This window comes from Colius striatus, chromosome 18, assembly GCF_028858725.1.
Source record: "Colius striatus isolate bColStr4 chromosome 18, bColStr4.1.hap1, whole genome shotgun sequence".
NCBI lineage: Eukaryota > Metazoa > Chordata > Aves > Coliiformes > Coliidae > Colius > Colius striatus.
Window position 1 is genome coordinate 7788527 of NC_084776.1, and position 23998 is coordinate 7812524.

Consider the following 23998-nt stretch of genomic DNA (forward strand, 5'->3'; position numbering starts at 1 on the left):
CTGGGACCTTGCTTTGCTTTTCCTTGAGCCTGATTACTGGAGGATGTGCTCCCAGATGCAGCCTCCAAGCAGATGGTGTGAGGGTACAGTGTTCCCTCTCCTCACTTTCCCCTTCACTGGGAGTAGGAAACTCCCTGCTGAAGACACAGATGTCTCCCAGCAAAAAACCCCTGGAAAACAACCATAAATAAGGCAATAGGAAACAAATGGCTGTGGCTAGCGTCAGCTGCAGACATTCTTTTAGTATGTGTGAATTTGGCTGTCTGAACTATTTGTGAATAGCAGAAACACTTGTGTTTAACAAGCTCAATGTGAAGTCACTGTTTAACTATGCTGACAGCCAGAGTGGCAGCCTGTGAAGAAAAAAATAGCAGCCCTATGACCTACTGAGAGAGTGGCTGCATAGCCTTGGGTTTAATTCCTGATCCTGATATACACATTTGTTGATTTGCTGAAGTAAATATTTAACTTGTCCTTCAGAGATCTAGAAGCCTTGTGTATGAGCTGGAGGTGATCTTTCCAGGCCAGCCCAGGTCCTACCCAGAGAAAGGATATGAGGTAAGGGAAGTAAGGAAGGCATTGTTTAAAGAAGCCCTGTTGGTCCCTGCAGAGAAGATAAAACCGAAGCACAGCAGAGCACAGTGTGTGAAATACTGCACAACAGGTCCTTGAAGGCTCCATTCCATGGTCAGAGCTAATAAATGGCATTTGCTGGATTACAGAGCAAATGTAAAAGTGGTAAATTGAAAAATGAATACCTGTAGCATCAATCTTAAAGTGCTTTGCCAAGGCCAATGAGTGTTATTTGTTGTCTGGGAATTAGTGAAGTTTCTTTGATATACCAAGGGCTGTGAAGACCCTCTGCCCCCTGGTCCCAACTGCTCATGCCAAGTTATACAGCGGGCACAACTTCAGTCATGGTTTGACAAGATCTTTTTCCATGCTGAACCTTGACAGGGGATATTCTGAGTTCAGTCCAGCACTGCAGGATCTCCTGCACTGGGATCCTTTGTATGGCAAGTTAGCACCTAACTAGAGTCCATTCACATCCCTGTTGCAATTTACTATTCAGGTACCCATAAGCAGGTTCCTGGGAGGTTTTCTGGGGGCTGTGATTTTTTTCCCCATGCAGCAGTGTGGACTTACCTTGCTGGCACTGCTCAGTGGCACTGCTGCCCTGTGCTCCCGGAGAAGTGAAAGTGAAAATCCAATTGCTCTTGAAAGAAAAAGAAACCACTGGTGTTCCCTTTTTAATCTGGGATCCAAGAGGCTGCTGCATGTCCTGTGCAGATCTCTGGATGAGGAGCTGAACTGGGAGCTGGAAAAGCTGCTCGTGTGCATGGAGAAGGGAAAGGAAGAGGCACAAAGGCTTCCTCGGACACAAACACATTTTGAGGTACCCACTTTTCTTCTTTACAAGTTCCCCACTATTCTTCTTTAAGAGATCCTGTCTTAACAGCCAGTCTTCTCTTACAAATTGTTGCTGCTGCTCTTTTTAAGTAGGCATTTACAGACAAGCACTGAAAAGTTCAGTGGCAGAAAGCTTGCATGTTATCCCCATGAGGAAGAGTGTGTGTTGCTTTGGGTGCGTGATCTTGCTCAGGAAATAACTCTGCTTTTTATAGCCCTGACTGGCAACTTTCAGGCAGCTCTGAACTGCTTTCAAGTTGCTTGTGTGAGTGCAAAAATGTGAGTGTCCTTTTATGTAAGCGTGAGTGACCACTGAAGGAATAGAATAAAACTATTTAGATCATTTTGACCTTCATGTAATTGCCAAATCATTTCCCCCACACACTTCTTTTCTTTTCCCTTGTAGCTCCTTAACATGTTTTGCTACTCCTTTTCAAAACTGCCATCCTGGTAATACTTGCACATAAAGGGTAATTTGCCAGGAAGGTTGTAGTAGAAACCTTTACAACAGTCTCCCTTTTCAAGGAGAAGCTGTCACTCCTGCAGCTGATTGGGCAATTTTTGCCCTGGACTTACTTCTCTGCACCCAAAAGGGACCTGTGGGGAGTGGTTCCTCAGTTTTGTTTTGTTCAGAACAAAAACAAAACAGGGAATCAAAACAGAAAGTGACAGTCAGTAAGGAAATTGGGTTCGTTCTACTTCCCTTAAGGTGCTGCAAGCAGAAAATAAGATGTTAGTTGTGTTTTCTAATGATTCCTGTGGAATATGTTTTTAAGAGCAGTTCCTGAAAAGCTGTGTGCTTCACTCTTAGGATTTTGATAGAGATTTCTCAGCTCAAGCACAGTGTCCTGCTGAGGACTTTCTGCACTGGCTTGTTGGAACTGAGGAAGCAAACTGTGCTGAAAGGTTTGCTCAGCTTTCTCCCTTTCTGTGATTTTGGTTACCTTTGTTTTAATTGCAAAAGCTTGTTGAGAGTCGTATCCAGCATATCAACAGGTGAGACTGGTATTCAAAGTCGTAAAAAGCCCTACCTCTTATGTCAATTCTCCTCCTTTTCTAGGAAGGAACTTAAGAGTGAGGAAAAAAATCTATGGGATCTTCTGAAGTTCTTTATCTTTCATTTTGTTGCTTCCTTATTTCCTTCCATTTTCTTTGAAGTGTTTGGAACTGAATTCCTCTTCATGGAATACTGAGGGTACCAGATCAATCTTGCACTATTCCACCAAGATGGTTCTGCCTGCCCATGTGAGGCATAGGCTCAAGTGCTGATAAAGCTATAGATCCTCAGCGTGTGTGGCTGGAAGAGAGAGAAGAGGCAGGGAAATGCAGGGCTTCCAGTTTGAGAACAGCACCAGATCTGGAAGCATTGGATGTGCTTCATGTGGCTTGAGGCTTGGAAGCACCAGATGTGCTTCACAGTCAGTTGGAGAGGGAAATGCCTCCAAAGCCCAGGGCAGCAGCTCTGCTCTACTGCCTGCTCCATGGCTGGGACTGTGGGTGACCCATGTCTTGTCACCATGGGGGTCCCTGCTGGAGGGACAGCCCCAGCTGAGTTGTGCCAGAGGCAGAGGTTGGTAGGTCTGAGGATGTACATTGGAAAGGGAATGAACTGGTTGAACTTGGGCTGGAGTAGGAAAATGCAGGTGTCCAATCAGAATATTCAAGGTCATCAGCTTTTACCTTTGAGAGATGGTAGAGGTGATGTTGTTGCATTAATGACTCACCATCTTGTTTTGGTGAACACTGGGGTTGTTTATTGTGTTGTGTTTTCTATCAAGAGAGTTTCAGTTATTGATTTTTACTCAAATAGAACTTTTCAAAAACAAACCCCAAAGACCTCCCTGAGCTTTTCAATTTTGTGTTTCTAGTTAAAGCAGCTTCCTTCAGCCAGTGAGGTCAGGTAGCCTTTGGGAAAAGCTTATCAGCTAGGAGTGAATGGTTGATGTTCGGAGAAGGAGTTCTGGATTCTCATGGTTGTTACTTTACACTGTTAGGATCTGGCATTGCTTTGTTACAGCTCTGTAGACAACTTCAGTTGCTCTAAAAAGTAAAGGTTTGTATTACCTTGAAAAGAAAGGCAAGCAGGAAAAAACACTTGGTGAAAAAAATACTTTCTATCCAAAGAAGTATGTTTCATTTGAGATTTCAGTGATTTATTGTTAAAGTAATTTTAAAACTGGTGGCAGGAGGTGGCCAAGACAGCTGAAAACTCTCATAAACCCTGCCAAAACAGAGGATTGTAAGACAAGCCAGTGGGAGGGGTAAAGATGGTAGAGATTTGGTGGATAGTGTTCTGGCTTTGAAAATGAAGAGGAGTAGGAAGTAATGTTACCAAAGATAAAAGGAAGGGAGATATGCTTGAACAGAATGAGAGGAGAGGCAAGGATGAGGCAAGAAGTCTGCAAAAGAGAGGAGAAGGCAGAATGAATGAGGACAGAAGATGCAGAATGAACGAGGACAGAAGATGCAGAATGAACGAGGACAGAAGATTCAGAATGAATGAGGACAGAAGATGCAGACTTCAGTCTGAAAAATAGTGGGGAAAAAAAAATCCACACTTATTGTCCTTAAACTCTGGGAAAATAACTCTGCCAGAGGTGCTGTAGCTGGTCTGTAAATACTGCATGAAGCTGGGGAACGTGCTCTGATGAGAGCAAGGAGATAAAATGCTCTGGAGGTATTTAAAAGACACATAGACATGAGGCTGAGGGACAGGGGTTAGTGGTGGCTGTGGCAGTGCTGGGTTAACCGTTGGACTTGGTGATCTTAAGGGTGTTTCCAACCTCAATAATTTGTGATTCAGTGATTTGAAGGGTACCTTGGGCAGCGTCTGGGCATTCTGCTCACCCATGCAGAGGGAGGCACTAGTATTGTTAACTGGTGCTTTGCAAAGCAGGAGACAGGATAACATGAGTCATGTAAAATGGTGCTGGTTGATATCATTTGGGGAAAAAAAACCCCAACCCAAACAAACCACCCAAAATCAAAGTGATCAGAAAGATTTTTAAATATATGGAAAGAGGATGAGAAAAGATGCTGAGCTCATGTGGTGCTCTGGGTGTTGTTAATGCTTGATGGGGCAAGGAGAAGAGTATACAAAGTTATACAAATAGGAAGGAGCCCTGTGTGTATAAAATGGCAGAATTGGTCCCTGGTGTGACGTGGATGTGGATGGATCAGACCTTTATGGGTACATGTGGAACAGCACCTGGACCTTGGCTTGGTCCAGTATCTCCTTGGCCTGATCCTGTGTGTCTAAAGCTTGGAGCACTCAGATATTTACCCCAGAGCTCAGATTGCCTCCTTAGCCTGTCTGGAAAGGGCTCATTTTTGGCTGTGTTCTTCCTGTCTCACCTGTTCTAGGAATTGGGGTGAGAGTCTCAGCAGCTCTAGACTAGCACAGATGCCATTTGATAAGCCATTAGTAATTACTGCTGAAAAGTTATTACATAATTGTTTTGAAGCCTCTTCAAGATACTTCTCAGGTGGTTACATCCAAAAAAGTTGTTGTAATGAAAGCTTCTAACAAAAATCTCCCAGGGACAAAGCCTTGGTTTGTGTTTCCCAAAGCTAGGCTGGGGAGAGAAGTTAAGTGAATTTTCCAGATATTTCTTTTCTCCTTTGGAAAGTGACAGTTATGTTTTATTAAAGCATATTTCACATACTCAGGATAGTTGTATTGAAATGATTGAGGATGAGTTTCTGACTAAATCCAGGATCTTTTATGGGAAAGAAATACAAAGTTTTTTTGTTTGTTTGTTCATTTAATTTGAAGAGATATTTCCCATGAGGTCTTCTAAAGTAAAGATATAATTCAATTTGACAATAAAGATTTGGTCTTAGGTCATGCAAAACATCCATTCAGCACAAAACATCTTCCTTGACTGGTTTTTTAATGTGTTTTGGAAGTGACAGCAAGTTGTTATTTATGGCCTGTACTACTAAGTGATGTGTGCAGGGTGGCTGCCTTGAGGAGCCTGGGGAACCTGGACATGGAGCCTCCTGTCCAGCAGGCTCAGGAGAGACTTCTCTGAGGAAGACCATATATCTTCCACTGCTGTGATGGGCTCAGAGATTGAAAGGGGTGTGGGTTTGGCATTTGCAAAAGCCATCTTAGAGTGTAGTAGCAGCTGAGGAGCATGAGCACTGCTTTGGCTAGAAGTTTCACAGCACTTGGCTTGAAGTCATTTTCTTTTTGATTGGATAGAGATAATGGATGCTAAACACTGCATTTACTGTCCAAACAGGGAGATGACTGAGGGAGAAGCCTGGTGAGCCTGCCCTGGGATTGTGGAGGATCTAGGAGAGCATCCAGCACTGCTGCAGCTAAGCTCCCAGGACAGCCTTGATGGAATCTTTCCACTTCATTTGCTTATGTTTCCTTCTTCTGACTGTTGCAGCTCCCTGTTCAAGTGAGTCTCTCTGATCTCAATGTTTATCACTGCATGTTAGTAGCTAAAAACTAGTTGTTAGAAAGCTCAGTTGTGTTCAGTTAAAACTAAGACCACAAAACCACTAAGAGGAGAAATTAAGAAGGTGAAAGTTGATTCATTTGGCCTGGATCTGACTTGTGAGGGGTAACTTTCTGAGTCTGTCTGAAGTTGAGTGAGGTGAATCCTCTCTCAAAGGAGAGAAGACTTTATCTTAAGAGAGGACTTATCTCTTTACCAGGAGAGTCTGAATGAATAAAACCCCTTTGTAAGCTCTCAGCACCCTGCACCAGCATGTTCCATCACCTCAGCCAGGCTGCTGGTGCATTTTGGCTTGACTGTAAAACTGTTGCCTACAGGAACATGAAACCGAGTGGGTATCAGGAACCTGGGACTCTGCAGCCAGCTGTATGCAGTCTGGCAGCTCAACTGTGCATGTCATATCTCCTGGGATCTGGATGTTAATTGGAGATAGACCTGATAGGATTGTGTCAAGGGGTTTCTGAAGGGAAGAAAATAAGAACAGATGATTCATCTGAGCCTTTCTGGGCAGAGGACCTCTGAGCTCAACAAGAGAAATATCTTTCAACTCACTTTTAAGTTGCTATCTTCCCAGTTAAAACCCCAGTGACAGCAACAAGGGAATTATGTTGTGTTTCTACACCAAAAATTCTTTTGAGGGCTGGGCCCAGCACCATACAAAAATTGCACACAATGTCTCCTGGGGCTGTCACACTAAAAGTCTGGGGAGGAAAGGGGTAGAAAATAAATTGTCTTTGTTTTCTCATTTAGTTATTGCCATGTCCAGTGACAACCACACTGAGGAGACACTAGACTCTTCTTCTGGCAACACAGCTGTGACAGTCTACCACTGTAAAGACTGTGAGAGTGAGATATGTGAATCAAGTGATTATGCAGGCTTTGCAAAAATTGCTGAAACCAAGCACAGGAAATTCTCAAATGAAGTAATTCAGTTGGAGACCAATGAAACACACATTGTTATGTGCTTTCTGCAAGAAAATACTGTGCCTGGAGGAGTTTATGCCATCTTCTGGCAAAAAGACACGGGACTTGGAGACTCATGTGGCATCCCAGATCCTGGAGGTATGCTCTACTGGGAGCTTGGCTATCAACATTTGGGAAACATATTTCAGTCATGAAATGAACTGTTATAGATTTGGGCAGATAGTGAGATTAATGAGTAAACTAATTTGTCAAAATGAGGGTGTTTTTTGTGAAGGAAGTCATTAAGTAATTCACCAAAATTAATTAAACTGCCTCAGGTCAAACATTGCTTGAAACAACACCCATATGCATTCAGAGAAATTCATGTCACCCTGATTTATAAAGATACTTTGGAGATTTGTTTTGGCAACAGCAATGCTTATGGTCAAAATCTGTGCCAGCTTGCAACAAGTGAATCCTGTCTGCTTCAGGGAGTACACACAGAAATCCAGCTCTGGCCTAAAGGGCTGTTCTCTGTTGCTCTTGTGTACAATTCAGGCAATAACCAGGAGTAATCTGTCCAGCCTTCTCACAAAACTGTCAAAATCAGAGAGCAAAATGCCTGTCAGGACATTTACCAAGTGTCTCCAAAAGGGCAAATCTTCACCTGTGCCACCTGACCCACCACGTAGTTTCACAGAATCACAGAGTGGTGAGAGTTGGGAGGACCCTGCAGAGCTCATCCAGCCCAAGCCCCTGCTAAAGCAGATTCCCTTCCAGCAGAGGGCACAGGAACGTGTCCAAGTGGATTGACCCCCATCTGAGTTGACTTTCAGCCAAGTCAGTGACATTTTCCTAGTTATCGTTTGATTGAATATGTGTACCTATTTGACTTTGCCCTCATGGCTGTAGATGATTCTCTGAAAGCAGCTTTCGTTACCTCTCCTGTTACACTTAGAGCTTTCTAATCTTATTACTGACAGAAGAAAACAGGAGAAAATCCTCAACCTACATATGCTTTTGTTCAGCCTAGTGTATTACATTTCTGACCACTGGTAAACCTTTTGTCTCCTGGATTTGTGCTTACCACTGCCAAATACCTATGTACACACTGAATACAGACAGCTTAGATGTCACTACAACCTGCATAGCAAAAACTGGAATCTGCTGTAGATGGGAGTGCCTGTATCCCTTGCTAGGGGAACAGGTGGATGTGCTGAGTGTGGGATGTGTAGGTAGCAATGAGCTTTCAAGAATCTCTTAGAAGAGGACAAAGCTGTATAATGGCAGAGTGGCAAGCACAATAGACAGGAGATGCCCTCTGGGGTCTCTGACATTTATACAGCTGCTGATCTTGCTCGTTCCTCTCCTTTGATTCCTGTGGGTAAATGAGAGCTGCAAGTTTTTGTAATCATTAGTATTTTAATAGATTTTTAATTACCTTTTTAATTGCAAAAAGGTAATGATAAGCTTTTTACAAATGTTTTAATGTTCTCAGTTACATGTGAAAACATTTTTGCTTTCAAATTTGAAGATTCCCACCATTGGGTCACAGAGCAGTTCATCAGCTGTAGTGAGAAGAAAATCCAAGTGATGACAGGTTGATTTGAACAGTTGGTGAATTAAACATGGTTGCAGCAATCTCCAATTTTTTGTGGTACACGAAGGATTCATTTTTTAACTTATTAACATCTTTAACCTTTTTAACCCTTGATTTAAGATCTCATAAATGATCCATATTTATAACTAAAACTTGTTTTTTCCTTTCAGCTTCCTCACAAAGGTGGGAAGGTGACAGCACTATAGGGAAGATTAAAGTTTGCTGTAAAGCAGAGACGAACATCTTGGTGCCCAACCGTACTCTGATGTGCTACACTGAAATGCTAGATGAGAAAACCAGCAGATCAACAGCTGAAATCCCTGGTGAGAGATATCTCCATTAACCTCTTCAGGTGTTTGTTTGTTCTTTGCTTTGAGAGAGTTTTGCCCAGATAGCTGGATGTGTACAGTTTTACCTGAGAGGGGATCCTCATGAGATAGATGTTCAGAGGTCTCTGCTGTGCTGTGGAGTCAATGATTAGTTTTGAAGGTTGATAGAGACATTCTTTTGTTACAGGTATCTTCATTGTGATACTCTCATTCATCAACTCCTTCTCATGATCAGCTTTTCTGGAGTACAGTGCAGAAGCACCATGCCCAATTCTTCCTAGGTAGTACTTGAGGCAGGCTCATTTCTTGACCCACCTGATTCACTTGGACTCTGTTTTTTCCTACTCTGCAGATAATCCTCAACATTTAGTCAACCAAAAGAGCAGCATTGGCATTGTCACTACACTACTGATTCTTGGCCTTTGTGTAGCACTGGCAGTGTATTGTGTCCGACAGAAGCGAAACGGTCAAGGTACAGTCTGAGAAGATGTTACATTGCCTGTGGGTAACAGGCCTTGCCAGCTGCACTGCTAGTGGGAAAAGCATACAGGGGTTTCTGGCTGGATCTCATTTCCATAAGATGGTTTATGAAGTTGCTAAATTATATTGACTGTGAAGGGGAGGCTGGGCTAACAGCTGCTGTGAACTCCACCTCTGCATTTGGTGCCATGACATAGTCCCCAGTCAGATGGCTTTATTATGAAAAACAAGCACAGAGTGAATCTCCTCACTGCTGCAGCAACACAGCCAAGCCATGGCCCCACTCAGCCTTACCCCAGTGGGATCCAGTTCCTTGGGGCAGTCTGACTGCAACGTCACTGTGCAGCTTCCCCTGTAGAGACACGTCCCAGCACAGGAGCCTGCTGAACCTCCTGACATGGGCTGACAGGTCCTTTGGGTGGATGGCTCCCACTCCCAGTGTACCCACTAATGTGACAGTTTTGAAATGGCTCTTTAAAATGACTTTATTTGTAAAAGAATGTTTTCATTAACCATCTGCAAAGGGGGAAGTTTGTTTTGCAAACTAATGTTCATGGAAAGATGGAGAGTCGTGTGAATAAAATCATCTGGAAATATCTGCCTTCCTCTGTACCATCATCTGCTCTCCCCTCCTCTCTCACAACACAGACTGCAGTGTAAAGTGAGATAATATTAAACCACCTCTCACTTCAGAAATAGTTGTGCTACAGCAGAGTGTAGAAGTTAGGATGCAACTGTGCTCTCGTGTATCCCCCGTGCCGTACATGGTGGGGATTTGTGGAGAGCACACAGGGCCTGTGGATTTGTTTGAGATGGAGATCAGTGAGTTGCTCAGGAATTTCAGATAAATGTAAATTGGGGAAAGACATCTGCAAGCCTGTTAGTTTTAATTATACTAAGGAAATGTTTGCTAACACTGGTCCTATTTTGCTGTTCTTTTCCTAGGTCGTGTCCTAGTGCTCCAACAGGTTTTTAATGGTAAGATTTGACTTTTGGAGGTTTCATTATGGTAAATGATGAAATCACACCAATACAGTGCCAGGAGGGTGTTCACTGAAGCACTAGATGTGTTTTACTAGGATCATGTTCAGTGGAGTCCGTTTCCTCTCTGCATCAAGTCAGAGACTCAAGTCAGAGTTTAGGCCTTGCATGACTTTGCAGTGTTTCCAGTACTCATGTGTTGATCATTTACAGACCCCCTTGATCCCATCTATGGTTAGATACATCATGAGTCTATCTATGAAAAACAAGAGTTACACAAGGGTTTGCAAAACCCAGTGAAGATAACACAAGTCTCACTGCAGTTGTTGTATTAAGACATATTAATAGATACACTGGTGTGACAGGTAAAAAAATTATGGCTGGTGGCTCCCCTGAGATCTTGCCCTGTGATGTAACGCCCAGTGATGTTTCAGGCCTGGCCTAAGCACAGGTTGATAAGCCACAGCAGCCAGGGCAGAGATGACATGAACTTTCTGGGTAAAGAAGCTGCAATTCTTTCACCTTTCAGAGCAAAAGATTGTCCAGTAGCAGAAGGGACAGAGTAGCTGCTCTGAGGAATTCCCACTCCAGATCTCCAGGCTTAAATACAGGCAGCTGGATTATAATTCTCACCAAAGTCAACTTGTGCCTTTGATGGGCTCATGGATCCTTTTCATTCAATTCTGCAGCTGCTGGGAAATACAAAAAGGGTGCTGACTCACAGAACTTCACATCTATTTGAAAAACATCCACCAATGAGGAAATCAGACCTGTATGCCAGCAGCTGCTCCTCAGTGATGATGTACAGTGTTCAACTGAAGAAACAGAGCTCATTTGGTACCAGATGTTGTGGTTGCCCAGCTCAAGGCCTTCATGAACAACATGAGAAACTTCCTGGATCTCCCATCCTCTCCTGCTGTTTTACAGCAGTCATTGCAAAATGTGTGGCTGGCTCAGCTGGTTTAAACCAGCTCAATGCTCTCAGTGGTTTTCAGGGTTGAAACTGACTTCATCTGAAATTCTTCAGAGATTTATGTCTGTGCTCAGGAAAGATGTGTTAGAGGCAGAGGCTCTCTGCATGTCTCCCGTTTCATAGCAGGCCCATATGTCCTTATTCTTTTTAACTCTCAGGTGGTCTGTAAGAGAGAGCATTTTCTACAGGTGACTGGTTTGTTGAATTAAAGAGGCCTTTTGAACAAACATTTGATTTTGCAACCACTTGTAGGTTGAGGACATCTCCTTTGTGTCCTTGTTCCTGTGCAAGGGTGGACAGGAGGGCTATACCCAACTCCTTCAGAAATGACATTGGGTCATGGAAGCCACAGCCCCCTCCCAGGCTGAACAGAACATTGTATCAACCTCCCTGACAAATTAGGTCAGAATTCTGTCAGTTTTAGTGTTGGACACTTTCAACAGTGACTCCAGTATTTACAAAAGCAAATTGATGTACCTGCTCTGTTTCCTTATTAGAAAAGACTACAATATTTCTATATCTGAAGACAGCTTTGTGTATCCTGCATGCAGACAGTATGGAATGAAACCTGCACTTTGGGGATCCCCATGGGTAGTTCACAGGTGCTACGTCATCTTCCAGTGATTCGAATAACCACTAGTTTGCATTAGAACTAATGTAGTTTTAGGTTTCTGAGCAAAAATCAGCAGCAGCACAACTGGAAAAGCAGTTCCATGAAACAGTATGGATACCTGCAGAATCGTTTTTGCGTGGTTTTATTACCCGTAAAGCTGGAGCTAAAAACTTCCATCAGGAAATCTCGTAGGATGTAGTGTAACTCTTGGAATTTGCTGCAAACAAGTCAGAAAGGAAAAGTTCATAATGAAAAACATCCAAAAATATGCTAGTAATTTATTTTACAAATGCAGAAATGCCTTCTGTGCTTAAATGTGGCTCTTCTTTGGCACAGGAGCCCAGTGCTGTCGTCAGCTGGGTTTTTTCCCCTCCCAGTAGGGACTTTACTGATCTAAGATACCCTTTTAACTGAACTCTCAGCTATTTGTTGAATTTATCTTTTCAATTTTGATGTGGTGGAATGCAGCCAGAACTTCATGAAGAGATGGTAATCCCCAGCTATTCAAAGGCTTTAAACATCTACTGAATATTTTGATTGATCCACTTGTGAACCCTGTTGTAGCATGATGAATGTTATGATCTGTTTATTGGATAAGGCACAGCTAAGATTACCTGTAAAGAATCCAGACTCTGCAAGGAGTAGAAAAAACACTTTTTCTCTTTATACATTACCTTAGAACAACTGCATTTCCCCTTTTTTTTTTCCCCAGAACAGGACTGCTGTAATCTTTCAACAGAGCAGAGCTCTGTGTAAAATGAGTGAGGAAGAGGTTTGTTTGGGACAAAAGTCTGGGAAAGGAGCATTCAAGTCAGGTCTTTCACTTTCTGACCCCATTGCAGCTATCAAGGATGTTACTTTTGGTTCTGTTTCCCTCTGCTCCAAATTGTCGCTGTGGGTGCCTTTGAGGAGGTGCCAAGTGGTCCAGCTTACACAGTCAACCTGTAAACTGTGCTTCTGGAGATTTCCAGTCATAAACACAGTATTTTCCTATACCTAGAAAAATATTGCTTTAAAATTGAAGGTAGTTCTTCTGTGTGGTCTTTTGATGAGAAAAACAAATGTGTCTATGTATATCTGTTGAAAAAAATCTATGTGTGTATATATATGGTCAAATTGATAGCTGGCATTGGGTAGTTTTGGTGTAAACTCAGATTTTGAGTTCTTTGGCACAGGAACAAAGTGGCGTTTGAGAGTTCACATTGTATTAACTTGAGGGATTTGGGTTTCACGATGTGCAGATTTATTTCTACTCTTCAACACCAGTTGGGGCCAGAGAGCTGGACATGTTTTGAGAGGAAAGGTTATATGGACACTTCTGCCCAGTGACAGTTGCTTTGCTGAAATAGTCACAAGGTTCAAGACACAGACTGATCTTTATGGGTCACTCAAGAACTTTCCTTTCCATCTCTTCTTTCTTCTGAAGATTATGCAGATTGTGATAGTCAGAGGTATCCCTACCAACTGTTTCACTCTGCCCTTCTCGAGTTGTGTTGTGCTGGTAGACTTGAATCATCCCACATCTCAGGAAAAACTGTTATCAACAGCTTTAAAGAGTGAGAGTGTTTGTTCTAAGCAACTGCATTGTTTTGCTTTGCAATATACAAATATAGGCAAATTTTTGTTTATGAAATAAAAATATAGTAAAGATACTAAGCAGTCTGACTCACCAAATGCCATCATTTGATAGTTATCATTTCATTTCAGTTGCTTTTCTTTTGTGGTTTGTGTTGTTATACTCATCACAATAAAACAACAGTTTAAAACTGGTAATTCCTTGGTAACCCTGTGTTGATTGTGTTGTTATTTGGTATGCTCATCTCCTTCCCAAGCATCACCCTGACATGATTCCCAATCTCATAATCCACTTCTTAAATATTGCAAAAGCAAAGACAAGGAGTAAGAAATGTCTTTTGTCACCTGCTTTTGTATCCAATAAGGGAGATTTTGTAGGGCTAATGGAAAGTTCATTTCACATCTCACTGTTTTCTTTACAGTAACTGATGGAACTGATGAAAGCTTTCAAGCATTCAAGAATCTCTTCAGGAATGCTCCTTTTCCCAGTGTATTCACACAGAGAACAGTACCTGCAAGAAGAGCATCCTATTAGAGAGGGAGTAGGAGCTACCTGTGAACTGTTGCCAGGATTCCCTGCTGCTGGTGTTGAGCAGCTTTTGTGTGCTGCAGGCACTACAGAATGTGTTAAATGTGAAGCCAGGAGGCATGCGTGAGGCACGGCCATGCTGGCACTTAGAAATGACAAACGTTGTCATTGCCAAGGTGCACATCAAACCTGTAGTTTTGGGAGCAGGGTTAGTATTATAATTTAAGGTTTGCCTGAGGTAATGGAGCATCTCTCATCTACTTACTCCTTACAGTGCTAAGAATTCTGCATTCAAGGCCACTAACCAGGCAGGCTGCTATGCCTGTGGGAACGCTGACAGAATTGATTGTACCAAGCACCTACCTTTCCAGTAAGGTCAAAACCGGGAGATATTTGACTGACTTTAGCATTGTGAAGTGCAACTTTGAGCCTACCTTTCCTCAGTTAGCTGTAGAGGGAAGGTAGATGCTCATCATAGAGTCTTTCTAATCCTGCCCTCAGATGTTCAGTAGTAGGAAACTGTGGGCGTTTTAACTGTGAAGTCAACACCAAGTTGTACCTCTCAAGAAATCTCTCCTCCCTCTCTCTCTCTTGTGGTACTAAGACAAAAGCAGCACATGGCTGACTTCTTTTAATAGACAACTGATGTAGCTGGAACAGAACAGGCCAGCTTGTGGCACACAGCCCTTTAACTCATCAGTCAGATAATAGAGACCAGCTAAAAGGCTTTTGAAAATGATGTGGATGTCTTGTCTTCCAACTGCATCACTCTTTCTTCTGCTTCTCTCATGCTTCCCTGGCCAGAACGGTACGTACAACACAGATGCCCTTCCTTTTCACAAGTTTCATGTTTTCTGTCTTTCTTTTTTCATATTTAACTCCTCAGTCTGTTGTCTCAAACAGGTTCCTGGCAAATTCACCAGTAGCAAAGCCAGGAGGAGCTTTGTAAAACATTCTCTGAAGTGATAGAATGAGATTTGTTTAAAAAAAATATGTGATCAGAACTTTTTTACACAGAAGTTACTCTCTGTAGAAAGAAGTGGAAGCTGCTTTCCCAACCATTCAGTATGAACTGTATGTGTATTGTTAAGGCTGACAGGGGCAGCCCACTACTGTATAGAAATGAATATTGATAATTACTACGGGCATAATTATTAAAAGCTGTAATAAAACTTTACCAGAAATATCTACTACTGAATAGTGTAGCTGTTGAGAGTACAAGCTGGAGGCACACTTGGGGAAAACAGTGTGAACCTCAGACAAAAACAGGCTGAGGAAAAAGATGTCTCTAAACAGTCAGCCCTTTTTCAACTCCATGACCACTGGCAACAACCAGCAAAGACGATGACCTGAGAAAAAATCTGTTATCCGTAAACCAGCACGTCTGGAAGGGAGATGCAGTGAAACTTGTGAGAATATTTGAGTGTCTTTGCCATTCTTTAGTCAGTGGTAGTTGAGGAGTTAATACTGATTTCTGCAAACATAATTGAACCCTTGAACTTCTGCCCTGATCTTTTAGAGAAAACAATTGATGGGTTGCGGCTGCTTCTGTTCAGCTGCGTGGGTTCTTGGACCATGAAAGTTTGGGTCAGCTTAGAGGTACATCAGTGATTTTAGGCTGATGGAGAGGAGTTTCCTGGGCTTTCTTTCCCTGCTTGTAAAGGCTGAGTGCTCTGTGCTTCTCCAGCACCTCATTTCTCTGCTGCTTTGGAAGGTGTGCTGACAACTCCTGTTGCCTGAATTTCTTCTCCAAGCATTGCAGGAGGAATGTGCTTATGTATGATCAGGTTGCATTGTTCTACTGTATCTAAATTCTCATGGTCTGGTCTTTCTGTGTTGGGCTTCTGTGACCCTTTAGTAAACTAAATTGATTTAAGTATGTGTGCATGCCTGAACTAAATAATTCTACCCTTTCTCTCCTTTGTTTGTCCTGGATAGGCAATACTCTGTATGTAATTATTCTTCCTTTGCTTTTAATGTAATTTCTTGTAGATGTTTCCCACTTGATCTATCTGTTCCTCACTATTCCTTGCATAAGTACTTATTGTGCAGTTTCCTTTGATAGTGAGGTCGTTAGAGGACTCAGAAGATCTCCTTTATTTCCATTCCTTTGTTGCTTAATACAGGCTGCAGTTATACCCTGTGCAGTTCTTTTCCTAAGAGGCTACATCATCCCATTTCCTGATGATGCTTAAAGTCTCCTTTAAGACTTTAAAAAAAAAGAAGAAAAGATGTAATTTTCTTTCATTCTCTGCCATTTGTTGATACCTTTGAATTCCAGATTTAGATGCCTGACCAATTTCTATTACTGGACAGAGTTTGGGTTTGAGGATCATATTGAGAATCTACAGAGCAGGGTAAATTCTTTGCATGAGTGACAGAAGCCTTCCTTGCCAAGACCTTTTAAGCTTTGGAGAGATGTTGAGTTTCTCAGCCCAGTGAGCATGAAATGTGCTGTAGGTTTCAGGGCAGCCAAGAGATGGTGATTTATACAGGGATAGCAATGTTAAATCCCCATTTTACAGAGTGGTTCTGTTGATGGAGTAGCTGTTTTTGAACACTGCTTCGATATTAATAGGTCAAGAAGAACTCTAATATATTTTCAATTGCATTTCTTATTTTTAGGTGGAGAAAATGAACAGTCAACAGATGTTATCAGTGTTTTGGAAGGAGATTCCATCAGCATAACTTGCTCATTGAACAGTTCAGCAAATGAATTGGGAATGTACTTAACAACTAGCATATGGCCAATCAATGTGCTTCATGTTTCCAAACAGAACAAAGTACAAACCTTTCCTGCTTTGGCTAATCGCATCAAATATTCAAAGGAAGGCAGCAAACTCAGGATAACTCTGCACAATGTACAGGAATCTGATTCCAATGTCTACCAATGCACTACATTTATTTTAATCAATGACCGTCACAAAAGGCTGACTGAGAAGTCAACCATAGTAGTGGTGAAAGGTATTACAGTTCCACCTTTTGTGTCATGAATTAACAAATACTGATATGGATTTTAAATCAAACATTGGAAGAAAGCATGAGAGGGAAAGTCAGACAGAACTTTACCCATGTCTGCTTAGGTAAAGTTCTGATTTAAAGGAAAGTGTGGGTGTGTTCCCTGAAAAGGTGAAGCAAACACATTAGATAGAAAACCTCTAGAACATTGATTCATGACTAATCTAATCCTAGCTACAGATTTTCACATGACTCAGAGGTTGCTGCAGCAGTTTGGAAACTGTGAGGACCTGGAGCTCTTTCCAAATCTTTCTGAATAACTAGCAGTGCAATGAGCCCTTTTTTTGGTAGTTGGTGGGTTTTCTTTTGCGAAATTCTTTGGCTTTTACTATTTTATCTCAAAGGGCAAATTGGCAGCTGGTGCCAGGCAGAGTTTGCAAACTAGGCATCAATGGATAAAGGGATGTGAGGTTATTTCACTTCTTAACGGTTGAATGGGCACAAGTTCTCCCTGTGGCAGTCATTTCTAGTTAATGGAAGATTTGTTTGGGGCTTGTTTTGCATTAGAAGGTGTTTGCATCTGCAATATTCTTTGGCAGCTTATTCCTCTACATACCTGCCTTTCTGATAAGACCATCTAATCTGAGACAACTTGGCCAAAAATTCATTTTCTTGCTTTCCTGTCCCAAAGACACGTGAAACCTTGTTGATTGCTGGGTCTGGAACAGTCATTTATATCTACAAAGACATCATGTCCTTCCTTAGGCTTCTCTTGTCTCAATTCAATTCCATCTGGTTGATTATGTACCATTTCTACAAATTATTCAATCTCTTTTTCATTCTGATCTTCCCTAAGATGCTTACAACCTCCCCAGGTACAAATGGGATAAATTCTGTCTTCATTTTCTCATCCACATTAATGTCGAAAGGAACAGACCTTTAGAAGCAGCTAAACCGACTCAGTCAGTCCTACTTGCAGATGCTGGGGCAGGAGAACATGCCAGGGTGTACTTAAAATCTCAAAGGACATGTAAAAGAAGCCTTTTAAAGAAGTCATTCTACCTAAAGTTTTGTGGTCTGTTCTTTCTGGTTTTGACCTCAGCATTTGCTCCTTAGTTAAAATGCACTGCATAAGCCTGTGGTAGCCATTAATCTCTCTTGTTTTTAGCTAAAAACAAAGTTATTGAGCAGTCACCACTCTATGTCAAGACACAGGCAGGCCACGCTATCAACATTACATGTGTCCTGAAAAGCTCACATGAGGATCAAGGGATCTACTTGCTCAAGACTCACGAGCAGCCTGAAAGAGTGCTTTATGTTTCACATCAGAATACAACTATTGCTCCTGGCTTTGCTCAGCGCTTGGAGTATTTAAAGGAAGAAAAGAAAATAGTGATAACTCTCAACAACTTAGAGGAAAATGACAGTGGTGTCTATATATGTGCTGGTGTGCTGAAGAATTCCTCTGTCCTCGAAGTGAGTCGAAGCGGCACCATCTTACTGATTAAAGGTACTACCCTTTTGCTTGTTTAATCCTAAATAACTCTAGGCATGTTGTGATACAGAAGGTGAACTAAAAGCTTGCATGGCTTTATTCAGGACAGGTAAAGCACTAATGCATGGCCAGACTTCTTCCAGTACCTGGGAAAGAGCTCTCTGAGTGTGCGCTCCTCTGCACCCTCTTGTACTAGGACACAGAAACAGGCACCTGCCTCATACAACCAGAGGGGAGCTATAAAAAAAGAAAACTCACTGTAATCCCCATCTTTTTTTTGTTTTGTTTTTAAAAAGTCAAAATCAGACAACAAGCACCTCAGTGTGGCTGTGAATAATCTGTCAGGTTGAGGGAATGAATCAGTATTTTTAGCGTCCGTTCTCAAACCTTCATGTCACATAAACCTCTTTTTAGAAACCATTCTCTATAGCAAGCCTTTGTGTCTAAAACACTAAGGAGTACAGAATAAGTCCTCAGGCATTTACTTGAAGCACCACAGATAATAGCTGAGATGATCTCACACCCCCTTGTAACACACAGCAAGCTGTGAGAGTATGTTCCAAAAACAGGGCTTTGGGTTTTTCCTTTTTCTTCAGGATTGTGTTGTAACCATTTGCTAAGAAGAACACAAAACCAGCAGTAGAGTGCTTGACTTCACTCTTACTGGTGCAATTTAACTCTGGGCTTTGGTGAGATCTTTGGATAACTAAAATAAGGTTTGCATAGGCCCTAAGAGCTGCAAAGGATCTATCTGCAGTCTACAGAGAAGACTGTGGTCTCATTCTGTGCTGCCAGCCATAACTGATGCAACAACCTAGTAATGTGAGCTGGGGAGAATGGCAGGTGCCTATCAGGGAAGCAGAGTGTTTAACATCTTATGTAGTTCAGATATGCATTAGCTGAGGTTTTACAAAACTGTAACTCTTTCCAGTAGCACTGCTCTGCTCAGGGTATGTATTTCAGACCACAATATCTTCCTACTTCTGTGCTGCTTGCCAATCTAGCTGATATGCAATTCCTATATACTCCTGTCAGAGCCCTCAATATTTATTGCTTTAATACTACAGTAAAACACTTTCTGTTTCCCTTATGAGCGTGGGCTCCAACTTCTGATAAGTGGAATGGAAGCTCTTGCTTTGGGAGAGAGTTCCTCCCTGACCTGTAGTCATCACCAGCCTCTGGAAGAGCACAGGCAATGCCAGAGAAAACACTGATGGGATGATGCATGTGCCTGGCTGGCCAGTAATTAATCTTTTTTAACAGCAAAAATAGAATCCTCCTTCTTCATATTGATAACAGCAATAATTTTGCATGCAGGAGTGGAGCAGGAAGACTGCAGTAACAGTTCCTGGGTCAGCTATGTTCTTATCATCATAGTAGTGCTACTGCTCTGTGCACTGACTTGCTGTGCCCTGTACCATGTTGATGTAAGTATGGTGTTACAAAGCCAAAGCAAAACCAGCTCTGGGTTGAGTGAATATGTGCCTTTGATATTAGTTGTAAATAGCAACTGAGTCAATCAAACATTTGATAACTGTAAGGAATCATGGCTTTCTGTTGTCTCCTCTTTGCCCTTGGTTAAGGTCTCCCAGCTGTAAACTCTTGCTGGTAAAAACTGTACAAAGGGAGTACAATTTTTGCCTGTCCTAGGGAAAAAAGAAGGCAACCAAGAAATGTTTCCTTTGCTGGGTTTATTTACATTAATATTCAGTAGAGAGTGCCCAGAAATAGTGGTACATCCTTCTGCTCCAAAACGATTATTCAAAATCAGCAGAGTATGATTCACAGGCCAGGCCTTTCTCTTGTTCCTCCACATATGGCTTCAGTACTGCTAAAAACCAGCCCTATAACATCATTCTGACAAAGCCAGGAGTCCTGGTAGATGCTGGTCTTTCGAATTATGACTAACAAACTAAGTACAAGCTTTATTTATGTTGGGGATACAGTTACATTCAACTTTTTAAAGAACTTGATGTGTGTAGTCATGTCAAATTGACAATAGAAAGTTAAATAAATAGGTTGACAATTTCCACCTAATTCTCTAAGACCTCATTGTGAAAGGAAATTTGAAAGTACATTTCCACTTCAAACAACCAGACTCCTAAGATGTAAATGGACTCCTTGGTTGGGGTCTTTCCAAGCTCTGTTCTGAATGGCTGCCTGGTCTGTTTTGCAGGTGAAGAAATATTTCCAGAAAAGAAAACCAAATTCAGTATATGAAGACATGTCTTACAGTTCTAGACATAACACCTTGGTCAGAACCAACGCTTACTCCATCGACAACTAAGCTTCTGCCAGCTGGGACTGTGCATGGATCAACTGTTCCTTTACAGGTCTCTCTGTGAGCTGCCTTAGCAACCTGATGGGGTAGCTCAGCTGAAATGCTATCACATACCTTCCTCAGTGGAAAGAACAAACCCTCATTTCCAAAGCTGTTTCTGCTTTTCTGATCATCTATCATTTTGTTTAGTTCTGTTTTTAATATACAGAAAGCAGAGCCTTGCAAGCACCCTGCACATGTGTTTGGAGTTTAGAAAGCAGTATTTTCAGACTGGGCTTCTTTCTTTGATTGATAAATAAGTCTTTCAGGGAAGGTGGGGTAGATGATCTGCTTCTGAGCTTTGCTAAGTGCTCAGGAAGACTGTAACAAGCCTGTTAGTAATATGCAATGGATCCACGTATGCATGGATTACAGTTCCCTTACAAATCCTCATGGGTCTGCCCAAGAGCTCAGGTAGCTAAAACTACTCAAGAGTTACAGCCAAGAATGCTGAAGAGACTTCAGAAACATTGTGGCAGAGAGGTTTACAAGTGAAGTGCTGGGTACGTGTGGGCTTACCTATTCAAAGATCACAACAGTCCCACAGTAATGCAATCAAACCAAACTTTAAATCACTTCCTTTGTTAGAGGTACTGACATGACTGGTGTGGGTCTTGACACGGTTGACAGGCACAATGACTGGACTTGGGGCATGATGGGACATTTTTGGGACAGCAGAAATATTTGTAACATGCTGGTGTTGCCTCAAACTCCAGGTCTCTTAGCAGGACTACACAGCAGAATGCATTTCTACAGGGTGATGACTGTACACATAAGATGAACTAATCTGGGATAAAGCCAATGCTCACTTCCCAGTCTGCATGGGTGAGTCTGATCCAAAGCCACTCTTAACAAGGGCATTTATCAAACACTCAGATCATTCAAGTAGCAATTAGATTTGGCTTAGAACAGATTGCTATGATGAGCTTAACTCTCCTCTAGCTAAGGAAGAGTTACAGCTTCCTCCAGGGGTGTTTTGATTTTGCAAAGCTGGGTTCAGGATGGAAAGCCAACAATCTTGTCTGCCCAGAGGCATAACAAATTGTCCTGTGTGAGGCAGGATTGACAGGGTTGGTTTGTAGTTTCTGGGGACAGGTTGAGGCTGGAACTTTTCTTTATAGTTTCATATTGTATTGGTTTAGGTTTTTTTTGAGGGATTAGGGCTGGTTTGTTGTTGATGAGAATGTATATCTAGAGGAGAACCAGGCAGAAGGGATCCTTGCTCTCTGGAGGTGAGTTCTGCTGCGATCTCAGCTTGCCAAGCCAAGCCAGCTACTCAGGAGAGCCCATTTCCCTCCAAATACCACTTGTGAAATGCTGTGCACCTGACCCAAGGGAGAAATCTGCTCACTCAGGCAGATGTTGGATGGGTGGGTTTACCTTGTGGCAAAGAGGTGTCTGTTGATTGCAGACCCTCCAATCTTCACATAGCTGTACCTGAATAAAATGATGGTTGAAGCTCCCTGGCTGGGAGGAGACAGGTCTGCTGGCATCAAACTTTGAATTTTTAGCTTCTCTCCAAAATTGTCAAGGAGCTGAGCACTGCAAGATGCAACTGGGAGCTCAAGGGCCCCTGGACAAGCTGACCTCTGGGGAGAGATGACGATAGCTCCTCTGGGGCCTTCTGCCTGCACTGCTGAAGGGGCTGGGTCAACAGGCTCAGAAGGGTCAGACTCAGATGTTGTCTTTCAGCCAGGATGTGTTTAGAACAACAGAATCATTTTGGCTGGAAAAGCCCTTCAAGCTGCTGCAGTCCCAGCCCTCCCCTCACCCTGCCCAGCCCAGCACTAACCCCTGGCCCTCAGCACCTCAGCTCCATGGCTTTCGGATCTCTCCAGGGCTGGGCACTCCCCCAGCTCCCTGGGCAGCCTGGCACAGGGGCTGACACCCTGGCTACACCCTGACACTGGCTACGTGCAGCATGCAGGAAATCTTCCCAGTTCCACTTGAAATCTTCAAAGGTTTTAACTTACTTTTTGGTAAATCACTGATGGTAACTTACTGATCTCAACTCTCTCCTATAGCCAGAGCATCCTACCTTGTCTACAGTATCCTCACACGCAGAGGATTTATGTTTAATGTTAAGAGATCATAAGTTTTAATGTAAGAAAGTGAAACAAAGCAACTGCACTAAACATCAGTCAGACTGAACAAAACCTTTTGTGTTAACATTACAATTTTACATCAAGTAGATTATGTGCCCAGCTTGAGGACTCCACTGTGTATAAACAAACTGCTAATAGGGCTGAATGAACTTGCTGATGGTGTTAATTCCTTCCTGTGCAGCTACTCCACAGTTGTTTGGGGTTTGGGTGTTATTTGATTGCAGCAATTGGATGATGATGATTTCTGAAATCCTCCCCAGAGACCATGTCCATGTCCCTAAAGGAGATATTCACCTGAGCTGCTATACTCTTGTGCTTCTGACTATAATGAGAATAACATCTAAACACTGGAGGTGCCAAGAGGAAGATGCTCTCTCATTCTCTCTGTGAATTGGTAACCATAAGTAGTAACTCTCTGGGAGAAGCCTTGAAGTTCATTTCTCTCAGCAGTTCACACCACCTTGAGTCATTTGGTCTCTCTCTTCTTAACACAGTGGAAAACTACATGTTTATTTCTTCACGGAATCTGTGTGAGCTCTGAGTTTCAGAAGCCAGTATTGCATCCACAAATCTGGTAAGACACAGAGGGCTAAATTATGGAGCTGTTTCTCATAAAAGATAAACTTTCTCTGGGGCTTCTTGTTCAAGCAATGCTTTATCAAAGGCAGTAACCATTTCATCCTCAGATGGCTTCATTACTCTGCTCCAATACAACAGAAACAGCTTTGTTTTTTGGGTGCTCTTTCTCTACACGTACAGCCTTACAACTCTTAGACAAGCCTTCTGAGAAACCACAACGGCCAGTTTAGTGCTCATGGTTTGCACCTGCATTGTATTATCTTTGATCAGAGATATAATTGACAGTAAGCTTGTGGGTGAATGACATTTAAGGTATATGACTATTTTGTCATCTGGTTTTTAAAGGTGAATGGAGACAACATTCTGCCCAAATGATTTCTGGGAAAGCAGCTGATTTAATACTCTGTAAATTCCCTGTGTATTTATCTACTACTCTCATTCTCACACACCATAATGCTCACAGTGCAAGCCTGCTGAAAATGGTGGCAGTCAGGGACTAAACTCTAAAAGCTTTTAGACTCAAAACTCTTCCTTTCAAAAAAGAAAACCAATTTAAGGCTTCAAAGAAGCCATTAGGAAGAAACTATGCATGTATGTGTGTATACACTGCAGGTGAAAAAACTGGGGTTCCTAACAACTGTCAGGGCCAAAATCAAAACCAGGCCTTCCTCAGAGA

General features: G+C 42.3%; 2 protein-coding genes across 3 annotated transcripts; both read left to right on the top strand.

Moving 5' to 3' along the window:
* The first annotated feature begins 1206 nt into the window (after positions 1 to 1206).
* Positions 1207 to 13526, top strand: LOC133627194 (uncharacterized). 2 transcript variants are annotated; one of them, XM_062011047.1, is made up of 7 exons: positions 1207 to 1396; positions 5658 to 5822; positions 6633 to 6944; positions 8556 to 8708; positions 9067 to 9186; positions 10140 to 10172; positions 10705 to 13526. In XM_062011047.1, the coding sequence occupies exons 2-7, from the start codon at positions 5759 to 5761 to the stop codon at positions 10722 to 10724; spliced, it is 702 nt and encodes a 233-aa protein (XP_061867031.1). In that variant the 5' UTR covers positions 1207 to 1396; positions 5658 to 5758; the 3' UTR covers positions 10725 to 13526. The 2 variants fall into 2 exon arrangements, with proteins under 2 accessions (XP_061867031.1, XP_061867030.1); XM_062011046.1 differs by having other exon boundaries at positions 10865 to 13526.
* A 657-nt stretch (positions 13527 to 14183) lies between these two features.
* On the top strand, positions 14184 to 20629 carry LOC133627221 (uncharacterized). Its single transcript, XM_062011179.1, has 5 exons — positions 14184 to 14235; positions 16491 to 16829; positions 17992 to 18333; positions 19636 to 19745; positions 20495 to 20629. Exons 1-5 carry the CDS (start codon positions 14184 to 14186, stop codon positions 20603 to 20605), a joined length of 954 nt encoding a protein of 317 aa, XP_061867163.1. The 3' UTR covers positions 20606 to 20629.
* Positions 20630 to 23998: the final 3369 nt, after the last annotated feature.

What these genes read in the sequence shown, in the direction of transcription:
- LOC133627221 (XM_062011179.1), top strand. Translation starts at nt 14,184, where the DNA reads ATGCCTGTGGGAACGCTGACAGAATTGATTGTACCAAGCACCTACCTT. An exon ending in AACCATAGTAGTGGTGAAAG is followed by an intron (nt 16,830 to 17,991) that starts GTATTACAGTTC and finishes TCTTGTTTTTAG; the next exon opens with CTAAAAACAAAGTTATTGAG. An exon ending in CACCATCTTACTGATTAAAG is followed by an intron (nt 18,334 to 19,635) that starts GTACTACCCTTT and finishes TTTTGCATGCAG; the next exon opens with GAGTGGAGCAGGAAGACTGC.
- LOC133627194 (XM_062011046.1), top strand. Translation starts at nt 5,759, where the DNA reads ATGGAATCTTTCCACTTCATTTGCTTATGTTTCCTTCTTCTGACTGTT. An exon ending in TGGCATCCCAGATCCTGGAG is followed by an intron (nt 6,945 to 8,555) that starts GTATGCTCTACT and finishes TTTTCCTTTCAG; the next exon opens with CTTCCTCACAAAGGTGGGAA. An exon ending in ACAGAAGCGAAACGGTCAAG is followed by an intron (nt 9,187 to 10,139) that starts GTACAGTCTGAG and finishes TTCTTTTCCTAG; the next exon opens with GTCGTGTCCTAGTGCTCCAA.